Below are 23,885 nucleotides of genomic sequence, written 5' to 3'. Positions count from 1 at the left end.
GAAATTCTAAAAGTTTGCAAGTAAGGATCGTCACGAATTTGCTTTCGGTGCGTGTTATGTTGGATGTTGCTGCGTATCAAACATAGATAACATACTGAATTATTCTTTAAACTTGGAAGGATATCACTTGCCTCCTCCAGTCTCGAGAAAATGGAATGTATGCAAAGAGCACTCTGTTGTGAATGCATGTGCCAATGAAAAAGCTAGAATGAAATGTTCACAAATTCTTTGTATATAAACGATCCAAGATATCAAAAAAAGATTTTGGCTAATTGACTAATATGCGCAACTTCCATATCTACCACGACAGTCAAGCAACAACAGATTATTGTCAACAAAACAATATAATTTTCAAGGACCATAGATAGCTGGTGAAATGAGAACTGCTGTGAGGTTTGCAATAGTATAAGTTACACGTTGAGAATGGGCTTTTTCATAAACTACTGGCCTGTCCTGCCCTCAGTTGCTAGTTTAATATTAAATTGTTTCAGGATTCTGTCGCAATTTCTTTTTCAACAGCATCGGAAAGTTAGTGACCAGTGGCAGTTGTTGTGGAAGAGCACAAGAGCACGTTGTAACATTATGTGATTGCCTTATTATTTTAAATCATTCACTAATCGAGCAGTCGCTCGGCAACAGCTACAGTTAGCAAATAATGTTGCGAGAATGTAAAAGGTGAACGACCTGTGACGTTAACTTGTTTATTGTCGAAGCGCCGTCAGAGATGCAGTGAGTTATTGACTTTGAAAACCGCGGCGCGAAAAACGGACAGAAGAAGAACACTTTTACACATTTTTTTTTTTTTTGATGTACGAGATATTCTCGATGAACAGTTACTCATTCTTCTCTTGTCTCTTGTAACTTGTGTCGGACGCGCATGTCTTGCTGCCGTATTATTATCGTTAAAAATAATATTGTTTTAGTGTAAAGTAAATGTGTAATACTAAAAGTGCCTAGCAGTAGATTTATTGTGCGACGTGTATGTGAAAACGTCAAAGGAATTGTTTTCATTACGAGAAGTGCCAGTCAAAACAGTATCCATGTTAAATCCTCCATTGCAGTGTAAGTTCGTCTATTAATTGCCATAAATTCAGAGTTAAATGGAACTGGTGTATGGACTATTTATTTAATATAGAATCTATGTCTCACTCCTTCATGACATTATTTAATTTTGTTTATGTTTCTGCCAAATAGAGAGTTCACAGTCACGAATTCTTTCGTCGAGTTCGGACCGAAGTTGCATGCGGCGAAAAATTTTCTCCACGCCATATTCTACTGGTAAATGCATGATAAACTACGGTCCCTTAGGAAATTCATGTTGAGCTATCCAAAAATAATTATATTTCGAATAGGCATTTACTATCCTCTGCAATGCAACTTCCGACTGATCAGACGATCAAACAAGAAACAGCCGCACACGGTCGGCGTTCGCAAATATGTTTCCACTGCTGATTATAGCTATATGTTACAGCACAAAAGTAAACATATTGTTATAATTAGCGACTACGAACGGGGACATTTATAACTGTATGTTTATGTATACACATTACATAAACATATCGTTATAACGTGAACACTAACTTCAACACCTCGGTGTTCTATTGGTTATTTCTCTCTGAATGCTGTTAAACGTGGCGTACGTGCATTAATGTGAAATACACAGCACTAAATCTATGGTGCTACATTACACTGTTATTCCTCTAGATTCTGTGAAAAAACTTGGCATCAGGGTCACAAGCACAACTTCAGTTGTGCTCATTTTGAGGAGCTTTAGCACACACACAACTGCCTTATGGGCCATGTATGTTCGGATTTGATAAACAATGTGAAGGGTTCACGGTGTGCGCAGTTGGCCTTTACCACTCAACTACAAGTTTATGTCAACGCACTTCAGCAGGCTTTTCTCCCCGTTCACTTGGCACGAATCCTACTAGACGGTAACACTCCTCAGATACGCAAAATCTCTCGCTAAACACAAAAATTAGATTGGAGATCAGCAAACGTTACAGTTATACAGGTAGAAAAACCCATTTTGTGTGATTCTGAATGAGATACAGCATATTAATTTTTGGATTTTATGATACAGTTATCCACCTGAAGCCCTGAGAACCATAAAGCACATCATGTTCGATTGTGGGACAGTAGCATTTATTTGTGCTTCTGATATCTGTTGATCTTACGGTGGATCACATTTATCTGTGCCATAGGCCCACACTGTACAAATGAACATTAACGAAAAGCTCTCACTGGTTTCTCCGACATTCACTCAAATGTGGGATTGACGACGGTGTGCTTCTGGCCTGTATTCTAATCATGTGGCTACGTTGGTAGACAGTACTACTTGGATTTAATCATTTCCACAAATGACAGAGTTTGGAGTTTTTTGTTTACTGTGCAAGAATCGGCTATAGTGTGTAGTGTCAACACAAACTCTGTTGAATCTGTTTTAAGTGCCAACAGAAAAAAATTACCAGGTAAAGTTAGTTGCTAAGGAGCTAGGTCCTCCCAGACCAGATCAATTATGAGGTCAAATAGACAGTGCTACAAGCGAACATTTAACAAATAAGTATATAATAAGCATAAATTGTTGTTTGGGTGCACGGTAAGAATGTGTTGTCAGTCCAGAAGTTACTTCGTTGACTAATGCATGTATTAGGGATCTTGCACATTTGTCTGAAAAAATAAAACACCTATTTACACAAAAGAGTGACACAAAGAGTAGCGAAAGCTTAAACATTATTTCATACTTGCCCTAAAGTGTAATTAATTATGTACAAAACAACAGATTTCCATAAAGCAACTTTTTTTTTTAGACAAGTTATGCATATTATTATTATTATTATTATTATTATTATTATTATAATTATTGGCAGTGCCTGTAGTTGTATAAATATGTTGATTAGCATAACTGTTATAAAACAGATGCTATTAATTTCACACTTTCATATTTTTCTGAATCTAAAAATTTGTGAACACACAGAATGCATATTCACCTGCAGCCACAGTTAGTGACACTGCTGTGTTTTGGCAAAAGAAGCAGATTTCTAACATGGCAACAAGAGAATTCACTTGTAACTCAAAACTTGTCACAGTCCTTCAGGAATCTCTCCCCTCAACTACTTTCTTGGTACTGCTGACAACTTGAGAATAGTCCTGTGGTATAACATTTGTAATGGCTTTTTTTTTGGTCAGCATTTCAATCTCACTGAACGTATTCCCCCCTCCCCAACTAGGCCCGTATATTCTCATTAAGATTTAAATAAGCATGATACACTGGAACGCTGATTGAACTGTGCCCTTTGCGATAGCTAGTTTGTCAATCTGATAGTGTGGAGTGTCTGGCTTGTACAGCACTACAAGTTACACTGTCTCTGGCTCATACATGCTACGTTCAACTTTATCCAACGGAATGTTTCTTTCTACTCGGAGCAAAATATTTGGTTTCGTCCACTGCATTGTTGGAGCTTTATCCATCAAAACAGAGTGGTACATGCACTGTCCATTACTACTGTCAAATTCTGAAGAATATTTTGCAGCAGAACATTATCTTCACAGCTGGTGAATTAGGGTGTATACGTGGACAAAGAAAAAAACAATCCCGTATTTCTCCCGGATTTCCCATTTAAAAACACACTTTCTCCCGGTTGAAAACACACTTTTTCTGTGTTAAGTGACAGTATACTTTTCCTCGGAAATGTAAAACTTATCAATTTATACAGATTCCAACGCGCTTTTGTAAGCCAGTCGTAGTTCATGTCACGTGATCTCGCCAGCCAATACAGCGGATATTGAAAGTAAAGGACACGTCATGTCGTCAGCCAATAGCATTATCACTGTTAACTAGCGCGTACACACAAACAGGAAAAGTTAATGGTTTAAATTAATATACAAAGTGTTGCTACAAGAAAAGGAAAGCTTTCACATACAATATTGGTATCAACGATTAATAAGCTGCAAGAGAAGCTTAACTTTCACATATAACATTGATCTTTTTTGCGCATGTTACACTTTAAGATAGATCACACAAACGTGCCAGTAAAATTCTTACTAACGACATAAATGGATGATCTGGGCTCGAAATTTTTCTAAATGGTCATCCTCAAATAGTCGATTTTTAAATGAGAGTCAACGCTCTGTGATTAAAGAAATTCATCGCACATAGTTCATCATGGGTAGAAGGAAATTTACTTTGAAAGTAACGGTTTTCAGTCAATCACGACGCAGAAACCCGTATGTTCGTACGTGTAAAACATTAAAAGATGTTACATTACGTCATAAAAGAAACAAGACATCAGAGGATATTCCAAGAGCATCGGAATTTGATGAACCATAATAACATGCATAATTCGGTTAAAAGTGCACATTCGTACGTCCAGATTCAGTTGTAAATTTTCTTGGAATACCAGTACTGTATTATTTCATTTTTGGTTCTTTATTATGGCATAATGCCATACTTGCAAGAAGACAAAAACATGCTCTTATGAAATGCAGAGAACAGTTGAAACTAGCCAATAGTGTGGAATTAAGCATTTTGTTACTTACAAATAAATAGACTGCCTCAGCGCAAAAGATTAATAAAAACCATTTTTGTTTAGAAAAACAGACAAAAATAACTTCATTGTTCTGCAAGGCGATTAATGCTTGACTGTAATTGCTGCCCAGCGCAGATACCCAAATTCGCTCCTAGTGAATATGACAGCTTGTGCACGACAGTAAAATTTTTCTGAATAGCATCTTGCTGCTACTGCTTATATAGCTAACAGACACACTTTAGTAGCCAGAAGCGGGAGAAGGTACTACACACATGTGACGCAACTGCGCATGCACATGGGCCTGCATGCAACTGCTCAAACAAATCTAATGTAAACAGTTGCGACGTCACGCTCATTGGAGGCAATTTGTTGTTATGAAGCATTGCACAGTCTTCCCACAGCCTCCTACACATTTTGCTGCTGGCAGATGCTTTATGAGCACTGTGTTTTGTTGTTGTACATGGCACATTTCCTTTGCAACTTAAGTTTTATTTTAGTTTTTTTCTCTCGTTCAGGTTTTATTGCTGCAGTATTATTCTGCAGTAGCGGGATACAGTCACATGCTTTGTTTGAATATTATTTCTTGCCAGTCAAAATGACAAATTTAACTGAAAACTGAAACAAAAAAATCCCGGAATTCTAAAAAATTCCTGGATTTTTCCTGGTTTTCTCCCGGATGAAAAAATTCCCGGGTTTTTCCCGGATCTCCCAGTCGTCCCGGGTTGTATACACCCTGTGAATGTGTTCTTGGATGACAACTTTGAATGCAAACCTCGTATTCCGACATGCTGCACTGTTGTTATTAATACAACACCAACACAAAATACTTGGTCACAATTCCTGACAGGTTCAGAACACTTCAACACCAGAAAACACCACTTTACACAGAGAGTTGACAGACGCAGATACGCACCTAATGCAAGACACCGAGTGGTACTGTTTACCCACAGTGTGGCGACCTGGGCAATGGTGTCACATCCCCTCTGGTGGTCCAAATGTCAAAAGTTGCAACTAATTTTAAATGCACTACACTAATATAGGTGAGACAGCTTGCAAATGTGTGTATGTATATCTTTCCACCTTTCAGTGCTTGACATGTTGCAAGTATCTTATTCTAAATTTTACCTTTGCTTTTTACAAGCATGCTGAAGGACAGCATTGAAGGTTAACCCGTATACACCTGTTACACTGAATTTATTCGAATTAGCACTTAGTGTTTCTTATGTTACTTTTCAATATCACCAAAAATTGTAGCGAGCATGTAACAGAATGTTTGTCTATTCATCTGGTATGTTCATAAGAGTTATCTGTGATTGTAATAACTGAAAAAAAGAATGTACAGGACACACCACTCTTTTTGAGACAGATATAGCTCACCGATATGCATTCCTTCCTGTTTTAATAGCAAAAGGCACAATGCAATACCCATTTACAGGCATAGTGGAATGGAGGAGGAGCAGCAGCAGCCATCCTGCACAAGGAGGTTAAATTAGGCACTGAACTTCTCGATAGAATAGATTCTGACCTAACCTAACCTCCTTGACCTTGCAAAAACTGACTAAGGAGATCAGAAGCACTATGACCAAACTTTCAGCCTATGTTACCAGCGACCCCTGCTAAAGGCATCTGGGAACTTTTGTCAGTGTCACCGTAACCTAAAGCTTAGCTTGTGAGACTGAAAATGAACATATTAACAGGATATATACATAGGCATTCAAAGTCAACAATTTCTCACTATAGTACTAACAAAAAAAAAAATCGCACAGACCAAGGATCGAACACACACACACACACACACACACACACACACACACACACACACACACACTGGGGAAAGTATGATGCTTTGACTGTTCTGTACAAACTTAATTGTGCATACAGATAGTACATCCATAGGTTCAGACGAATGAGTTGGCGAATATCGAAGTACGAGACATAAACGGACGTATCTTTCCATTGCATTGGCTTGGAAGCTCAAATTTTTTACTTCAGGGCCTGTAGACTTTACTAACTGACATAAATTTCAACTTGATCCCTCTGCCCATAGCAGAGAAAAAGGTGCCTTAACAGACAGACTGTCAGACAAGAAAGTGCTCTTATACAGGTTCCCGTTATTGCCGACTGCACTATCCAAGTCTAAAAAGGAATAAAAAATGTAGTGTAGCAGAGAATGTAATTAGAGACACTTACAATGTAAAGTAAAGAACATGGAATGTAGAAATAACGAAACAAAAGTTTCTGCTCCTTCTTCCACGTAACAAACCCCTGGGAATTACTTGTACTTGCCACCATTTCCCTTTCCTCCCATAGTCTCTTTATTGTAAGACTGGAATAGCTAGCAGTTCCTGCTACCCTCTCAAGTATACTGTTTAATAAGATTTTTGTTTCCTAGTTTGCCTCATTCACCACAGGCTTAACGGTATCACATACAATACCACACGTGACTCTTTATGAAGATCTTCTCACACACTTTCAGTAAGTGTGCCCAGCACAGAGGCGCTGACAGTGCCGACTAACTTAAAAGCACACGACAAGTTCCAAGTTCACAGGTGTGAGCGACAGAGCACGCTACCTCGAACGCGTCCTCGACGCCGTCCTCCGACACGCCGGGCGTGTCGGGCTGGGCACGGGCCTTGGCCACGACGGCAGCGTCGTAGCGCAGGATGAAGTAGCAGTCCTCCGTGGCGAGGCACACCAGCTCGCCGCTCTCCGACCAGAAGACGTGCCGCGGCTGGATCTCGATGCGCCGCACCAGCGTCAGCGTCTCCCAGTCGTAGAACGCCAGACCCGTCACCGAGCGCACGCCCAGCAGGAAGCCGCCGAAGATGCCTGTCGGCACACGATTCCCCTGCCGTTAAACTTTACGAAAATCCTACTGCGGGCAAATTTCGGAGCCCCGTAGTCGGATTTGAGACCGATTCACGTTGGAATCGAAAAGGAAACTGTCAAAACTTTCTCTGAAACGTAAGAAATGGTAGCATTCACAAAAACCGTCAACAGAATAGAAACATTCTGTGTAAGAATATTCTGAAAATGGATATCCTGACATTGATGTTAGTGGGGGGAAATGGTACTGTACGTTAACCCTTTGGCTGGTGCATATTTTAACAGTAACCCACAAAAAATGATCTTTTTTTCCATCATATGAGGGTCATTCTTAGGAAAAAATAGCAGAACAAATTATTTCAGGAAATTTATTTTTGTTTTTCAACATAATCCCATTTTAATGCCATACACTTTCCCAAACACTGCTGAAATTTTTTTAAGCCACCCAAAAAGTAGGATTTCAGAAGGTATGCAAAATAATAATTTGTCTGAGTGATTGAGCACCTAATTCTATGTGAATCATTATCCACTGAGCCATTTTTTCAAGTTTGGGGAGGGGGTGAGAGAGTGGAGAAGTACTTGGGGCCAAGTACAGTGAATATGGTGGATGCTGGAATAATCTGAAGTTTAATTCCACGGTTTTGGCCACTCCAACTACGCAGGTGTGGACCCTTGCATTGTCACGATGGAAGACCACCTTTTTCTTTTTCAAATGAGGATGTTTTTCCTCGATTTCATCGCTCAGTTGGTGTAATTACAACATACAATATTCTGCAATATTTTTTGTCCCTTTTGCAAGTACTGCCATAGATGATTCTGTGTGAATCCCAAAAAAAACCGTGGCCATTACCTTGCCAGCCAATTCCACAGTATTTGCCTTCTTCGAAGCCTGTTCACCTTCAAAAACCCACTGTTACAATTGTTCCTCAGTCTCTGCAGTGCAGGAGTGTATCTACATTTCATCCGCAGCTACGCACTGATGCAAAAACCTGGCAGGATTTTGACCGAGAAGTGCCAAAACAGCCTCAGCGTCAACTGCACGGTCGCATTTACGAGAGCAAATGCGGCACCCGTCCTGCCTAGATTTCTTTCTCACCTAAATTTTTTGGTAAAATTAAAAATACTGTACCGTGTGATATGCCTGTGGCCTCAACTAATTCCTGCACTTTGATACGTCAATCACTCAAAGCCACTTCATGGATTCTGTCAATCATTCTGACAGTGGCCACTCCACCAAACTTGAGAACTCTGTTCATATTTTGTGGGTGGTGTAGCGGGACTTTGAATTTCGCGGCGCTACACTCGTTCCCTCCGATAAAAATTATACCATCGCAGCGGTATGGGCGCTCGACAGCAGAGAAAATACTAAAATTGTAACTCTTTTTTGTTTTTCTATCCGTTTCTTTATTGTCTCTCCAGAGCGGAAGCTTAATGCAGACATAAAAAAACTTATTTGCTAGTCTTGATCCGATTTTAATTTGTAGACATATTGTGGAAGTTATGAAATTCGGAGGATGGAAGTAGCAAAGTAAATTAAATTGCATTCAGTATCAAGATGATTTTAATTTGTATAAATAAGTGATTCCTGGACAATTGCAAGATTTTGGAGCAGACTTTTCACGCAGAAATGAAATAGGAGATTTCTGAAGACCTGGACGCCGCACGAAAGAAGACATGTTAACATGGTAAAGGATGAACTCTTATTTATGCCATTTCCCCCTGTCAGTTACATTTTGTTATTCTCTGTTCTTTTCCAATAATTTTTGTAGTGGAAATTGGTTTAACTTTTGCTCAAAAACGCCACAAAGACAACCCCAACAATAGCTTTTCCGAATCACGAAGTCCGATAGCTTTTCTGTAATACGAAGTCCGATTTGCATTTCATTCTTTCCCTTTTTCACGGTCATTTACGATTTTAAAACCCCCTTTTTATTCACCATTTCTTTCCACCTTTTCAAACTTTTCTTTTCTTTTCTTCTCTCCTTTCTTTTTTTATTAACCACTACAGTGGACTGCCACACTTAAACTCTTTTACCAAATTGTGAACAGTTCTGATGTGCTGTGAACTTCATCCAACTCAGCTTTAATCTGTTTCAGTGCTAAACCACTGAGACAGAAGTTTTGATCCTGCTCGAAAGTCATTTTTTTCGGTGTTGCAAAATAATCACGAGCTTGTTGCGTCAATGAACTGGGACAAAGAAATCACATGATGGACACAGCTGCAACTTACCTGCCCCAGCAGGAGATGGCACTTACTACCAGCAAACTGTTTCAGCACTACAAGTGCTCTCTTGGATTTCCTAATGCGTTATTGAACGATCCCTAAATCAGAATTGTAATCAACTGACTATATTTAATTTTACTTTTTGTGGTTTAGGACCAAAAACTATGGTTATAAGTATTCTTCCCACTGCCCTTCTGTGAGTTGCTATGGGTGGCCACTACAAAATCCTTTAACTCCCTTGATGATGTTAGATGTCTGTAGAAACTCACTTGCTATGCACCAAATTCAAAAATTTCGTGATCTCTCTTTGCTCCAGCAGTATATCAATGTGCAGCAACTCACACCGTTATATGCTGTAGAAACAAAGCAATGCATTCTTACTTCAAAAATTACAAAAGTGGTGGTCTCACGACAATCACAAACCGACACTGTAGCCACTTATATAGACCTGGTACAGTGTTCTACAAGATGTGAGGCACATCCACAGGTGATATGACATTCTCACGAGTGCAGTAAACAATTTCTTTTGTGGTAAGTACACTTTCATACCCCACAAGCAAATTACTTTGGTGGCAAGCATACTTCCCAATGGCCTTTTAAATGATGTCATTTGGTGATATGTGTACTTCCCACAGCACCTAAAAGGCACCACATTCATTTTACTACAATTTATTGCTGCCCCTCACAGCAAACAGAATCTATAGCTGGTGAAGCAAGCTATCACTAGATGCCAGAGGTACAGTGGTGGTACTTATAATTGCTATGAATGCAGTACAGAAATACTAGTGGTGATGTTGGATTTTGTGTTTATCTGTTTTTTTCATTTTTTTGCCCTTCTTGTCATCATCACGTTTTGTTTGATTTGATTTCATGACAGTGCAAGAATTACAGAATGACATGAATATTTTTGTATGACAATTTTTCCTCGAAAAAGTCAAATCTCTGAAAGCAGAAGATTGAGGTTTTATAATACCTGGACAAAGAAAAAGCCCACACTGTTCATACAAAAGACCACATATAGATGAAACTTTAATTTAAAAAAAAAAAAAAAAAAAAAAAAAAACTTTATTTATAACAGTGAAAAAGTGTGGTGCTTTTGCTATTCGAAAACAAAACAAAACGCAACAAAGTAATCCGTCAGTATGTGCTGCCTTCCAAATATTGATGATCAAGTTCACACATATAAATTTTCCCCAAAGTAAATATTTGTTGCTGTTTTGAAATGTCTGGATGACATTTTTTCTATTCTTTAACTTCTTAAGAGTACTGAGAAAAAAAGGGCCATACAGCATTCATTACTTATTTTGATTTGGTGATTAAAAACCACACCTTCATTTGTAGCTCTCTAATGATCTCTTTAATGATTTGTTCAGCCCCACCCACTTTGTAGTTTTGTATACCCTAATATTGTAAGACAGGTTGTATCTTATAACCTAACTTTCATCCTTCAGCACCGAACTACATGACATAACGTAGCCCTTCTGATAGTACCCAGCGCAAAATAGTAAAACAGTATGTGTTGGGGGCTGGGGGTCAATATAGCTCAGAAACACATACAAAACTTCCAGTCAAATTCGGTACATAAGTTAGAAGCGGGATAAATCAAACAACGAAATCTCCAGGTTGGAATATAAACAATGTGGGAAAAGATAAATTGCTACTTACTGTAAAGATGAAATGTTAAGTTGCAAACAGGCATAATTAAAATACAGTTACATATAAGCTTAGGGTATACAAGAGGTGTGAGTAGCATCAGGTGTGCTATCACTGAACGACACAGAGCTGCCCAGTGATCATGTGAAATGTTGTAACAAGGACCTGACAAAATTTGAAAGGGGCCTCATTGTGGATCTCCATTTAATTAGATGGTCCAGTCTTGCAATATCTAGATTCACAGGGCATTCGGGTGGGACAGTCACCGATATTGGACTCACGCAAATGTGAGGGCAGCCGTACTCAGCGTCAAAAATCGTGTCCGACCACAACAAGAGACTGTAACTGTACTGTGTAATGCGCACATCGTACCACCTCCACATCTGTGCCTGCTACCTGAGAATGAGTAACGGACTCAGTGCGACATTTTGTCGTCCCACACCGTCAGCCAGATACTGGCAGCAGTCGGATTGCAGAAATACTGTCTCGGGCGTAGGCTGGCGTCGACACCACGACACAAACCGCTGTGTTCGGAGTGCTTCCGTGACCAGGAAGCACACACTGCCGACGAATGGTGTCACATCGTGTTTGGCAGTTCTGAACTACCCCAAATGACCACCGTCAGTTTGGCAGTGACCTGGGGAGTGGCCCCACTCTTCCAATATTTTGGAGAGACGAGACAGTATTACTGCGGTGTCTCGGTGAGGGGAGCCGTCGGGTACGACTTTAGGTCACGACCGGTAGTGATCGAGGGAACTCTCAATGCACTACAGTACACCGAGGACGTCGGGCATCCTCACACGCTGCCCTTCTTGTGAGAGTATTGCAGTGCCATTTTTCAACACGACAACACTCGTTCACTCTTGTCACGTATCACTGTGAAAACTGTACGTGGCCAGCAAGATTCCAAGATCTGTCCTCAATAGAACATACGTGGGACCAGCCCCGACATCAACTCTGTCCAAGTGCCGGTATCCGGTATATAGCAAGCCCGTCACGAAAGTCGAGGGGCAGTTCGACTCGGAAAAGGGCAGGACAAGTTGCGACACCCTTCCCTACCTGACCAGTGTGTACATCCTGACCGAAGAGAGTACAGCGTCAACCCGCAAAGTTCTTTCTAAATTTGACTGGAGTTTGTAATTACTGCAATGTCACATACACTCCAGCCCGTGTTTCATTTCATCTCCTCCTCCCTTTCTCGGTGCTTCACTTGTTTTTCAGGCAGTGTGGACGAAAAAAAAATCTATAATCAACAAAATTTTTTTGAACAGTGCGAAAGTCAGCTCTGTCAAAGGAGGAAAGTATGGTGTTTCTGCTACTCAGAAAGAAAACAAAACGGTCTGCACTGCCTCCTATTATTCAGCGAGGCAAAGCGACAATAACCTTAACTAACTCGGTCACATGACTAGGTACTCTCACACTCAATTTGCAATTTACGTGATTAAATTTGGGGACAGTGAGGAAGAGAAAACATTTATTGCGCCAATGAAGCAGGCGACAGGATGTACAGTCAAAATATTCAAGTCAAGCGAGAGGACAGTTTGCAAACTACGGAAGCCGAGCAGAGTCGAATTCAAGTTTCGAAGAGATGCTAGGTGCTCCCAGTACGTATCTCTCTGATGACAGGGATAAATGTACTATCAGGCAGCAACTACTACACAGTTAAGAACAATATGAAGAAATACCAACTTTTTCAAACTACACGGATTCTGTTGTGCAGAATCTAACTTCAGGATTAGAAAGAAAACTTGTCCACAAAGTGACAGTGTGCGAGGAGTATTGTCAAATAAAAGAGCCCTTCGGCATTTACCTATTCTGTGCGTTGGTGGTGACATGGGTGTCGTTGAGAGTTCAAATCGCATGCATGACTCAAAAAAAAATAAATAAAATAAATAAAAATAAAAAAAAATATATTGGCCTACCACTCAGGAATTTGGATCACGAGTCCGTCCTTATTTATTTATGTACAGAGAATCAAAATTTATCTTTCTTTGACGAAACAAGATAGACAAATGCTGGCATATTTTCTTAATTAACAAAACAAAACTAACTGTCAACAACTGTATTATCCTTTGTGGTTGGTTAATTTGTAAATTATTATACCCATTTCCTCTTCCCACCAAACAGTCTCGTCCACTATCGTTTGAGATGACAAAATGTTTGGTAACTCACATGGGGAGAGGAGGGATCGACTTTTTAAAACCATCTATAAAACGTGAAGGGACTGGATGGGTGAGGATAGCGACTAACGAAGGTTGAGGCCAGGAGGGTTACGGGAATGTAGGATGTATTGCAGGTTAAGTTCCCATCTGCACAATTCAGAAAAGCTGGTGTCGGTGGGAAGGATATCATGTTTGGCAGCGTGTTCAGCAACAGGGTGGCCCTGACAGCAGTGTGTTTTGACAAAGGTCATTGGCCAAAAGCTTTAACTGTGAAAATCTTTTTGTTGTACCTATCTGCGACCCGGCATCTCCACTTTATGGTGGGTAGCGTCTTTCCTTCTCATAATACTGTTACATTCCATCCTGGATTTTCCATTGTTTTATAATATAAGAAAATAATATGATTGGTGCACTTGCAGCAGAATTACGATACATACACTGTTAACTCATCGTTCCAGTTAAAACTTAACATATTTGTTCAGTAGTTTCTAATCTTAAGATATTTACAGTGTTTGAGAATGTTGTTACAGTAGTATGATACCAAAGAATAAACAGTCTTCAATTCTCACATTATCAGGCATCTCTAAAGTTATAAAAATAAAAACAACTTTATAAGCTATTTACAAATGTTGATAGGGTTTGACATGATACTACATTTAGTCCCTTGCACGTTTGATTTTATTTTATGATGTAATGCATCACAGCCATAAGTTAAATTCAAATTTTATTTGGTTTTTACAAAATGATGTCTTCTGTCTTTCCGTTGGTATAATAAAAATGCATGCCGCTTCAGTCTTGACACGTGTTTTGCCCCATTACGTATTGCGCGCTGTATGAAGTGCAGTATTACAGTTGGAATTAATATATTATTTATGGCATGATACTTGCAAATAGATGTGATTTGTCATCCATTGGATTAATGATTCATACTGTAAGCGCACAACAGTTCAAGAATGCTGAGAAGTATATTGTTTTTGTGATTATTAAATGTGGCTAGCTTTTTGTCTTTTTCCTGGCATATAGATGCCTGAGGATCGTTCGTTCCTGACAGAATATGGTTATTTAATAAAGTAACAATACAACTATGTGCAAACCACCATTTTCCAAAAATTTCTAGAAGGTGTAAATCATCACGTGCTCAAAATAATATACCAAGTGTCTGTCCTAAGAGTCGCCAGGCGCATTTTCTCTGGTTGTTTGTCACCTCTGCATCACGAATAACCATTAACTCAAAACTAGTATTGTGCTGTCTGCATGAACCAATTGACAGTTGTAAACTTTTAAGTTTATGTTTCTCAACAGGGTCACGGTTATGATTACATTTATTATCAATCGCTACAATTTCTTGTTCTTACAGCGTTAATAAAACAGAACAACAACAATGTCATCATCTGGGCTGTTTAGTTCTACATCAGCAGAAATCTGATCACTTCAGGCTAACAGTACACTACATCAATTGTTGCTAACATCAAAAATCAATAGTGCTGATAAGGAGCGTATTGTTGAACCTTGTGTTTCACTTATTATGCTGCAATTAAGGTGTTCTGGCCAAACAAATTTACGTGAGAATAAATTTGTCTCTGTATAAATGTGTGCTACTGCTGAGTATTTGTCTATTTCTTAAGTAAGTCAGTTTATTTGAATTGAAGAGAACTCCATTTTACGCACGGTACACATTCATAAAGAGCACGATATGCAGGAAGCATTCCCACGGTCGGCAACATGGCTAAATTTGCTGCACGCTCGCCACTACTGCCTCCACATTCGGTAAAAGTGGTGCTACTACACCCTGTCCCACCCTAATGAAATTGTCAAATTAAATCTGCGTATGACTTCATATACCAAAGCTTCACCCGCAAATGTAAGACAACCTCCATATTAAGCCGTTACACGACATAAAAACACAGACCAGTACCTGTGAATGTAAGACAATCCTGTAATGTTTGAATGCGGAGTTTAGGAAAAACAAACCTGGTCTTGCAGCAGGGTGAATACGGCAGTTTTGTACGTACTGTACCATCTCTTTATACACTGCAGTCAAATAAAATGGGAGATTGGGAGCACAAATGACAACTGGCAGTTGACTACACTAAATCAGCGGCTTTACTGACCATACTGGAGAACAAACTGTGGTTACAGCACCGATCACAAAGAAACAATTACCTTCGGCTCCAAACTCGGGCTTAAAAGCCTTGCGCTCCTTGAAGTTTTTGAACACTTTCACAGTGGAGCTGCCTTCACGGGTCGCATACTCCGACGAGTCCTGGGCCCACACGAACTCCTGTGCAGAGCCGTACGCCTTGTTGCGGAGCGCCATCGACGTGTAGATGATGTACTCGCCGTCGCCACACACCACCACGAACCTGCAGAGGAAGCAGTCGACGGTCACTACTGTGTCGCCGGCCGGAGTAAGCGGGGATCGAGTGACAAATGCTCTGCCGATAGACTGTCAGTGAAAACTGCTCACGAGTACATTAAACGACACTGTCAGAATCAAATGTTGGTACAGAATTAATCTTAAGTACACAATGTGTGGTAGAGAAACAGAGTGGGCAGAAACTATACACGAGGTAATAAAGATCGCAAATATTTCAGAATATCGGTACACCCAAATGGCTACGAACAATGTAACAAATTATACGGAACGTGAAATACAAACTCTCCATGATTTTTTTTTTTTTTAATATTTATAAATGTTCTTTGTGTTCACCCTTTGTGACAGGATATATGTCTAAAGGATAGTCCGATCCAGCACGTCGAGAGTGACGGTAAGAGCAGCTGCTGCAATGAAGTGGTGCAAATCTTTGAGGTTCCGTGGCACAGGTGAAACAAATGCTATCCACAATGTAACCCCACAAGTGGAAAAAATCACGAAGTGTCAAATCTGGCAACTGTGGCGGCCACTCGAGGAGCGCCAGGTGAGAGACTGTGATCCAACCTATCTGGCGACGTGGCTAATGTCTCCTTCGGGTGATCTCGTGCGGGACTGTAGAAATGTGGAGGGGCGCCACGTACTTCGGAGGTAAAATCTCTACTATCGATTGCGAGTAGTGGCGTGAGCCACAATTACAGTATGCCGAAATAAGTGATACTGTTCACTTCTCTCGGCAAGAGGACGGGTCCACAGACTGTTGTTGTACGTGACACAACACATTAACTTTCTCAAAATCTCTGGCAGGTTTGACAGTTGTGTACGGACTCTCCATTACCGACATGTGGGTGTTGTGTCAGCTGAATTTTCTAGAAAGATAAAAAATGGATTCATCACTGAAGATTAATTTACCCTCTAAGTCACTTTCCAGATGGTCCTGCGTACTGATGCAGAACTGCAGATAGAGCAAATAGTTTCCAGAATGAGATTTTCACTCTGCAGTGGAGTGTGTGCTGATATGAAACTTCTTGGCAGATTAAAACTGTGTGCCGGACCGAGACTCGATCTCGGGACCTTTGCCTTTCACAGGCAAGTGCTCTACCGACTGAGCTACCCAAGCACAACTCACGCCCCGTCCTCACAGCTTTACTTCCGCCAGTACCTCATCTCCTACCTTCAAAACTTCACAGAAGCTCTCCTGCGAACCATGCAGGACTAGCGCTCCTGAAAGAAAGGATATTGTGGAGACATGGTTTAGCCACAGCATAGAGAATGTTTCCAGAACGAGATTTTCACTCTGCAGCGGAGTGTGCGCTGATATGGAACTTCCTGGCAGATTAAAAATTGTTGTCACAGTTTATGGACTGGAAGAGCTGCAATTTGTGTGGCTTCACTCTTCAAGACTTACAAAGGACTTTCGACACCCTCAGCTCAGTTCAGGGATGTTCAGTTCTGCACTAGCTCAACAGATAGATTCGTGGAACCTGCCAACATCACATCACACCTCTCACACGGTCTAGTGTCTGACAAGATCAGTCGACTAACATTTTGCAGTGTGCAAACAACCGACCTGTGCGAATTCCTTGAACCTTTTTGTTATGCTGATGTAAACTGTCACAGATCTCTGCAAGCTCACTACTGACAGACAATGGGCAAATTATAGCACCCAAAATGCTTTCTCTGCCAGGTCCACAGCAATTTTCAACAACTACACTCAGTGTCACCCCTGTCAACGACTTCCCAAAAGAACCTGCTGGCACAACAGAGTTTTTTCGCAACTGTCGTGTTGAAAAAAACCTGGAACCATTCAAAATCCTAATGAAGTTGTCGCACACATTATGAAATGAGGAGATCCGAAACCGATACAGGAAAGAAGAAAAGTCTCTCAGAAACTTTAGTCAAAGCAAGGGGGGAGGATAAATACAGACTGAATGAAAGGGGCAGGTCAGTGAATCCCGTGTTACGATATTTGGGCATAATTAGCTTGGCAACAGAAATAGGAGTCTATGTAGAGCAGACAAATTAGCACATGTCAAGCAGATTACTGGAAATAGTAGGTACAAATTAGATATACAGATTTCAATTTTATGAATGTTCCACAGCAGCTGCAAATGCTTTAAACTATATGGAAATCACTGCCTCAATTGCTGTTAAGGAAGGCAGCTGATCGGATGCTTGTGTACAGAAATAAAAAGTACTCAGCTCACTTCAGCTACCTTTTGTTGTTATGTTACAGTGGTATTTGTTATTCAGGCTATACATTAAGCATGGAGTAAAGCAAACCAAGGCAAAATTTACATAAGTAAGTAAAGGCCACAAAAGAGAAACGACATTGTAATCCTGCCTGAGGCACCAAAGGACTGTAGACTGAACAAGGGGGCAAGGAGAGGAGGGGAAGGGGGAGGGGGGGGGGGGGGTTGAGCAAGTGGTGATGGACTGTAGTCTAAGTCATGTGACACTAAGAAATGAGAGTGGTACATAAATTTTGCTATTTGGGTAGCAAAATAACTGTTGATAGCAGAAATAATGAGGTTGTAAAATGCTGACTGGCAACAGCAACAAAACTTTTCTGAAAAAGATATATCTGTTAACATGGAATATAATCTGACAATATTACAAAAAGAATAGACTGCTACTCACTATATAGCGGACATGCCGAGTTGCAAATAGGCACAACAAAAAGATTGTGAAAGAAATAAGCTTTTCGCCAAAATGCCTTCTTCCAAATTAGACGACGTACACACACACACACACACACACACACACACACACACACAAATGACCACCATTTCCGGTTGCCGAGGCCAGTCTGGCCTTGGCAGCTAGAGGCTCTGTGTGTGTGTGTGTGTGTGTGTGTGTGTGTGTGTGTGTGTGTGTGCGTGCGCGCGCACAATTAAGGAGATGGCCTTTTGGCCAAAAGCTAACTTGTTTAAAAGTCTTTTTTTCGTGCCTATCTGTGACTCAATATCTCTGCTATAAGGTGAACAGCAAATCTTTTTCATAATATTGTCATTATTCTGTCCTGGATTTTTGATTGTTGGAATATAAAGTTGAATGTTACAAAATCTTCTCTGAAACTATTTGTCCGTAGTCTAGCCTTGTACATAAGTAAGACTTCGGCAATTTATTGCACAACATGACAAAAAGAAGTTAGAACACATCCTGAAGCAACACGGAATACTTAGTTCTGGCAGTGGAGGGAAGTGGGGGGAAAGAGGGGTGAATTGAAAATTGTAGGAGGAGACAACAGCTTGACTACATAACCTGGTTTGAGTTAAAGTAGTGACAGCACTCACGGAGGCATCCAAGTAATCGCTCTTCCCCCATCTGCGAATAGATTGGTAAACAACTCTTATATGTGGTACTGTCTGCCATGCACTTTGTCGTGGTTTGCACGGTATGTATGCATGTTTACAGGTAGGTTTCAGGAGTTATGTAGATACACTAGGTGGAGAGCTGCAGTGTTCAGACTGGACACAATGACAAGTCAACAACAACCATGAACACAACTACGACAAAATTTTTAGATTTCTTCAACAGCTTAAGTCACAGTACAAATGGATATACATTGGCGTGACAAAAGTCATGGCATACCTTCAAATATAATGTCAGACCACCTTTTGCCATGCACAGTGCAGCAATCCAAAGTCGTACGGACGCAACAAATTGTTTGAAGTCCAATGCAGATACACTGAGCTATGCTGCATCTACAGCCGTCCATAATTGTGAAAGTGTCGCTGTTGCAGTCACTGTATTTGCTGGATATGGCTCCCTGTGACTTTTTATTCCTGAGGCTGAGGAGAACCATAAAAAGATGTCTTTTTGCCACCATTGAGGAGATAAAAACAGAACCACTGAAGGAGCTGAACACCATAGCAAAAAGTAAATTCCAGAAGTGCTTCCAAGATTGGAAAAAGTGCCGGCACAAGTGTATTACATCTGAGGGGAATACTCTGAAGGTGGCAAAGTTGATGTTGATGATGATGATGATGAATAAATAAGAAGTTTTTAAGAAAAACAAAAGTTCTCATTACTTTTTGATCACACACTGTACAACATGTGGTTTTTGATTTGTGTATGCAGTGCCACAATTGATGAAACATAATATTTCCTGTGATTGCATCTTTTGCTTTACTTCAGCATCCAAAAATGAGAAACTGGCAACATTGAGTAAGAGTGTCTGATCACAAAATGAATAAACAAACCATTTCTTATTTCAGACTAGGTGAAAATGCCTCCAACATCACTCTGTCACTCGAGTGAATTCCTTCCTGCTACATAGAGAGCAGTTTAATGAAATAAGCCACGCCGATTCTTGCAAAGTTTCGAAATTCCTGTTTCTCTTCAAACCACAATTCCTTCATTAATAGGGGATATATACCACTGCCTTTATCAGTTCTTCCCAGCCAGGGTTGAACCCAAGAATGTCTGGCATTTTGCTGTCGTCACGCCTTAATCCTAAAGGCTACAGATGCTGCCAGGGCAATAGTTTCAAAAACAACTGCATCCTCCATGTGCAAAATATTATATAAAAGTCAATTTAGATAAACAATTCTTGTGGTACCAAGCGTCTTAACATAGAACAAATGGTCCCTCCCAAAATTGAGAACAGTGATAATTCCATGATAGTTACATAAGAGAACAACAATTTCTTAATAAAAAATAAAAAACTAATAAAACAAGAAATAAAAATTACTTAGTGAATAGGAACCCTAAACTTTTCAGAAATTTTCAATTTCAATTAAGAACTTTACAAGAAAAAACACAGTTTCCTTTGAGATCCACTTGGTATTGCTGTCTAGTGCACACGCTTTGGTTCATGCCACGACTATCGTGCGTGCATCGGGTAATCGGTCAATGTGAACCAGTCTGTACGATTAGGCGGTGCTGCTGCATAGGTGTACACTTTAGGTGTATCGTGTGATAGGGGCTTTACTTTTGTAAATCTGCTCGTACACACCTCAATATCAGGCATATTTTCCAACACTTTGGAGCTGCTGCTACCAGTCGCAGAGCAAGGACGATTCAAAAATTAGTACAACAACAATACAATCTTACTCAAGATCAACACAAAACTTAGTAGTCTTTAGTTTGGGAATGACCACCACAGATTTAAAAAAGTAATTAAGCAGTCGACTCTCTCTTATCAGGTAATGCAGACTGCCGCACCTGCCATTGGGGTTGTGGGCGATGGTCTGGGGGTAGATGTCGCAGGAGCCGAGGTCCTTGACAGCCAGCGGCAGTCGCTCACCGTCCTTCACCTCCGATCCCTCGCCCAGAGCCTTCAGGTTCGCCTGCTGCACCTCCGAGTGGCGCGCCCAGATTATCTTTCCGCCGTTGGCATCCATCGACACTGCCGGCTCCTCACGTCCCACTTTCACCATGATGCTGCCTTCGTCGTACCTGCCGAATGAGACATTGACTTGAAATGTAACTCCCACAGATAGGACCACTGTAGAAACTGTCAAAAATGTTTAATGGAGCAGTCAGTACATCTCTCTCTCTCTCTCTCTCTCTCTCTCTCTCTCTCTCTCTCTCTCTCTCTCTCACACACACACAACCATTTTAATCAATTGATATACGTGAGGATAGAGATGAGATACAGATAAAAGTTGTAGGTGGTAAAGATGGTCAGACATTGCTACTATAGGCCATGACCTAATATTTGATTCAATATTTGAAAAAGTGGCAATTTTTTTTGTACAAAACGATATATTATTCAACATCATGGCAATGTTCAGTGAAGGTCAAATAAGCAAGTATGTTTTTAGTTCTAGTAGGGGTTAACTAAGAACAGAAGAGGCATATTGCAATCAAGTGTCAGATATAAACTGGAAGGGGCATTCCAGGAAATGAGAGCTGAGGGGACTCACTCAGCAAATGTCAAAATAACAAAACACATTAATTAAAATTAATTGAAATCTTTCTTCACTCTTTCCAAATCTGACATCACAAATAGGGATTTCCATGAAACAAAACTCAACCTTCAAAGTGACCTTGGTTGTCTAGGTAATTGTCTAGGCAATGATATGTGACCCCTTAGGCTCCTTCTAATCTGTATCTAACACTGTATTTTGCTGTGTCCCCCCTCTTTTCTGAGTTAATGCCCACTGGAACTAAAAACATATTTGCTTATTTGACCTTCACTGAGCCTTGCCATTACTTTGAATAAAGTATCATTCTGCCACTCCTTTCAAAGGTTAAATCAAATATTAGGATTCCCATCTAAGAAATCACTTTAACCTGCAAATCACGTCCAAGGTCACAGCCACTTTAATCATTCGAGGCAAAAATGTACAAGTACTAATAGTTCATTTCTCTATGATACATAAACAATCAAAATGCTTGTGGAAAGATAAATACCTGGTAAAAAAGAAACATCTTATATCTTACTCAACTAAGCAAATGTGCTGAAAATTTATGGGGCAGAGTTGAAGCCCAATATTAGCAGAATAATCAGCCAGGCAGAAGCACTGAGTCAAGACACAAGCAGCAGCAGGGAAGTAACTGATTTTGTGATATTTATGAATTCCTAATCAGGAGCGAATTATATAATTCCATCTGTGTGCTCTGATAGTTTAATTTCTTGAGTTTCTCCATGTTAATTTAATTTCTAATAGACACAGTTCTCATGTTTTTGTTTGCATCAGAAAATAAACCAATTTTGTGACATATTATAAGTTTCTTATCAGGGGCGAATTATTTAGTCTCACCTGAGTGCTTTGGTAGTTCAGTTTTTTAATCTCTGCATATTAATCTAATGCATTAGACACAGCTATTGTAGTTTTGTCAGGAACTACAGTAGAGTTCCGCAGCACGTGTCAATAGTACGTTTGTCTTAGTAGTGTAGGTTCCACGGTCTTTAGTATGGATCGGGACACCGACTGAAATGCACGGATGTGAGCAGAGTTGATGACACTTCGCCCTCAGCTCCAAGCTGTTATGGCTTCGGTTACACAGCTTGAAGTTGCAGTGGATGGACATCACTGTTGTGGGTGGGCCGCAGGTATTAAACGCACGTCCAGCACGTTCGAATTCTCTGATTGGTCCTCACAAGTGCCAGCCCAGTTACTGCTCATACTGAGGTGGACCCTCACCCGTGGTCAAGTGGTAGGTCGCTTTGGGGAGTGGCAGGTGGCAAAATACTTCCCAGGGGGTCACACGTAAGGCCTCTCTGGTTAGTCTGACAAACAGGTTCCAGTGCTGTTTGTGGTTAACATTGTCACTCAGCCAGATGCAGTCGCCAGTCCTGTTTCAAAGGAAACCTACCAACCTGCAAGATCCGGGCAATCAGAGAGGGTGGGATCATTGGTAGTTGGAAGCTCCAATGTTAGGCATGTTATGGGGCCCCTTAGGGACATGGCTGCCAAGAAATGTGCACTCCGTGTGCATACCGGGTAGAGTCATTCCAGATGTGGAATGGGTCCTTCCGGCTGCCATGAAGAACACACAGTGCAGCCAACTGCAGGTGATTGTTCACGTCTGTACCAATGATGTGTGTTGCTTTGGATCAGAAGAGATTCTCTTTGGTTTCGAGTGGCTAACAGAAATGGTAAAAGCTGCCAGTCTTGCTTATGAGATGAAAGCATAGCTCACAATTTGCGGCGGATCTCTGGTACAGGGCTGAGTGGAGACTCTGAATCAGAGGCTCAGATGGTTCTGCGACCATGTAGGCTGCAGATTCCTCGACTTGCGCCATAGGGTTTTGGGTTCTGCTGAATAGGTCAGGAGTCCAATGCACGCAGGAGACAGCTACACGGGTAGCAGGGGATGTGTGCGGTGAACTGGGTGGTTTTTTAGGTTAGAGTGTCTTGAGAAAACACAGGAAGGGCTTCAGTCTCAAAGGGTGCAGGCCAAACACAGGAAAAATGTAGATACAGGAACCATCGGTCTAACAGCTGTAAATTGTCATAGCTGTGTTGGGAAAGTACCAGAGTTCCAAGCACTAATAGAAAGCACTGATGCTCAAATCGTTATAGGCACTGAAAGCTGGCTAAAGCTGAAGATAAGTTCAGCTGAAATTTTTGCACAAAACATAACAGTGTTCCAAAATGATAGGCTAAACACAGTTGGTGGTGGTGTGTTTGTTGCTGCTAGAAGTAGCATATCTTGTCACG

The 23,885-nt window shown here is 40.6% G+C and overlaps 1 protein-coding gene across 2 annotated transcripts in view; it reads right to left on the bottom strand.

Moving 5' to 3' along the window:
- Positions 1-23,885, bottom strand: part of LOC126427376 (coatomer subunit beta') — a 174,490-nt gene that overhangs the window by 86,913 nt on the left and 63,692 nt on the right. For both annotated transcript variants that reach the window (XM_050089724.1, XM_050089723.1), the window contains exons 7-9: positions 20,938-21,171; positions 15,561-15,760; positions 7,105-7,361 (exon numbers count right to left, since the gene is read on the bottom strand). In XM_050089724.1, the coding sequence (XP_049945681.1) occupies positions 7,105-7,361; positions 15,561-15,760; positions 20,938-21,171 (691 nt within the window). The remainder of the gene's footprint in view (positions 1-7,104; positions 7,362-15,560; positions 15,761-20,937; positions 21,172-23,885) is intronic.

This window comes from Schistocerca serialis, chromosome 11 (assembly GCF_023864345.2).
Source record: "Schistocerca serialis cubense isolate TAMUIC-IGC-003099 chromosome 11, iqSchSeri2.2, whole genome shotgun sequence".
Lineage (NCBI taxonomy): Eukaryota > Metazoa > Arthropoda > Insecta > Orthoptera > Acrididae > Schistocerca > Schistocerca serialis.
The sequence above is the reverse complement of the archived record's forward strand: the minus strand, read 5'-3'. Positions and strand labels throughout refer to the sequence as shown.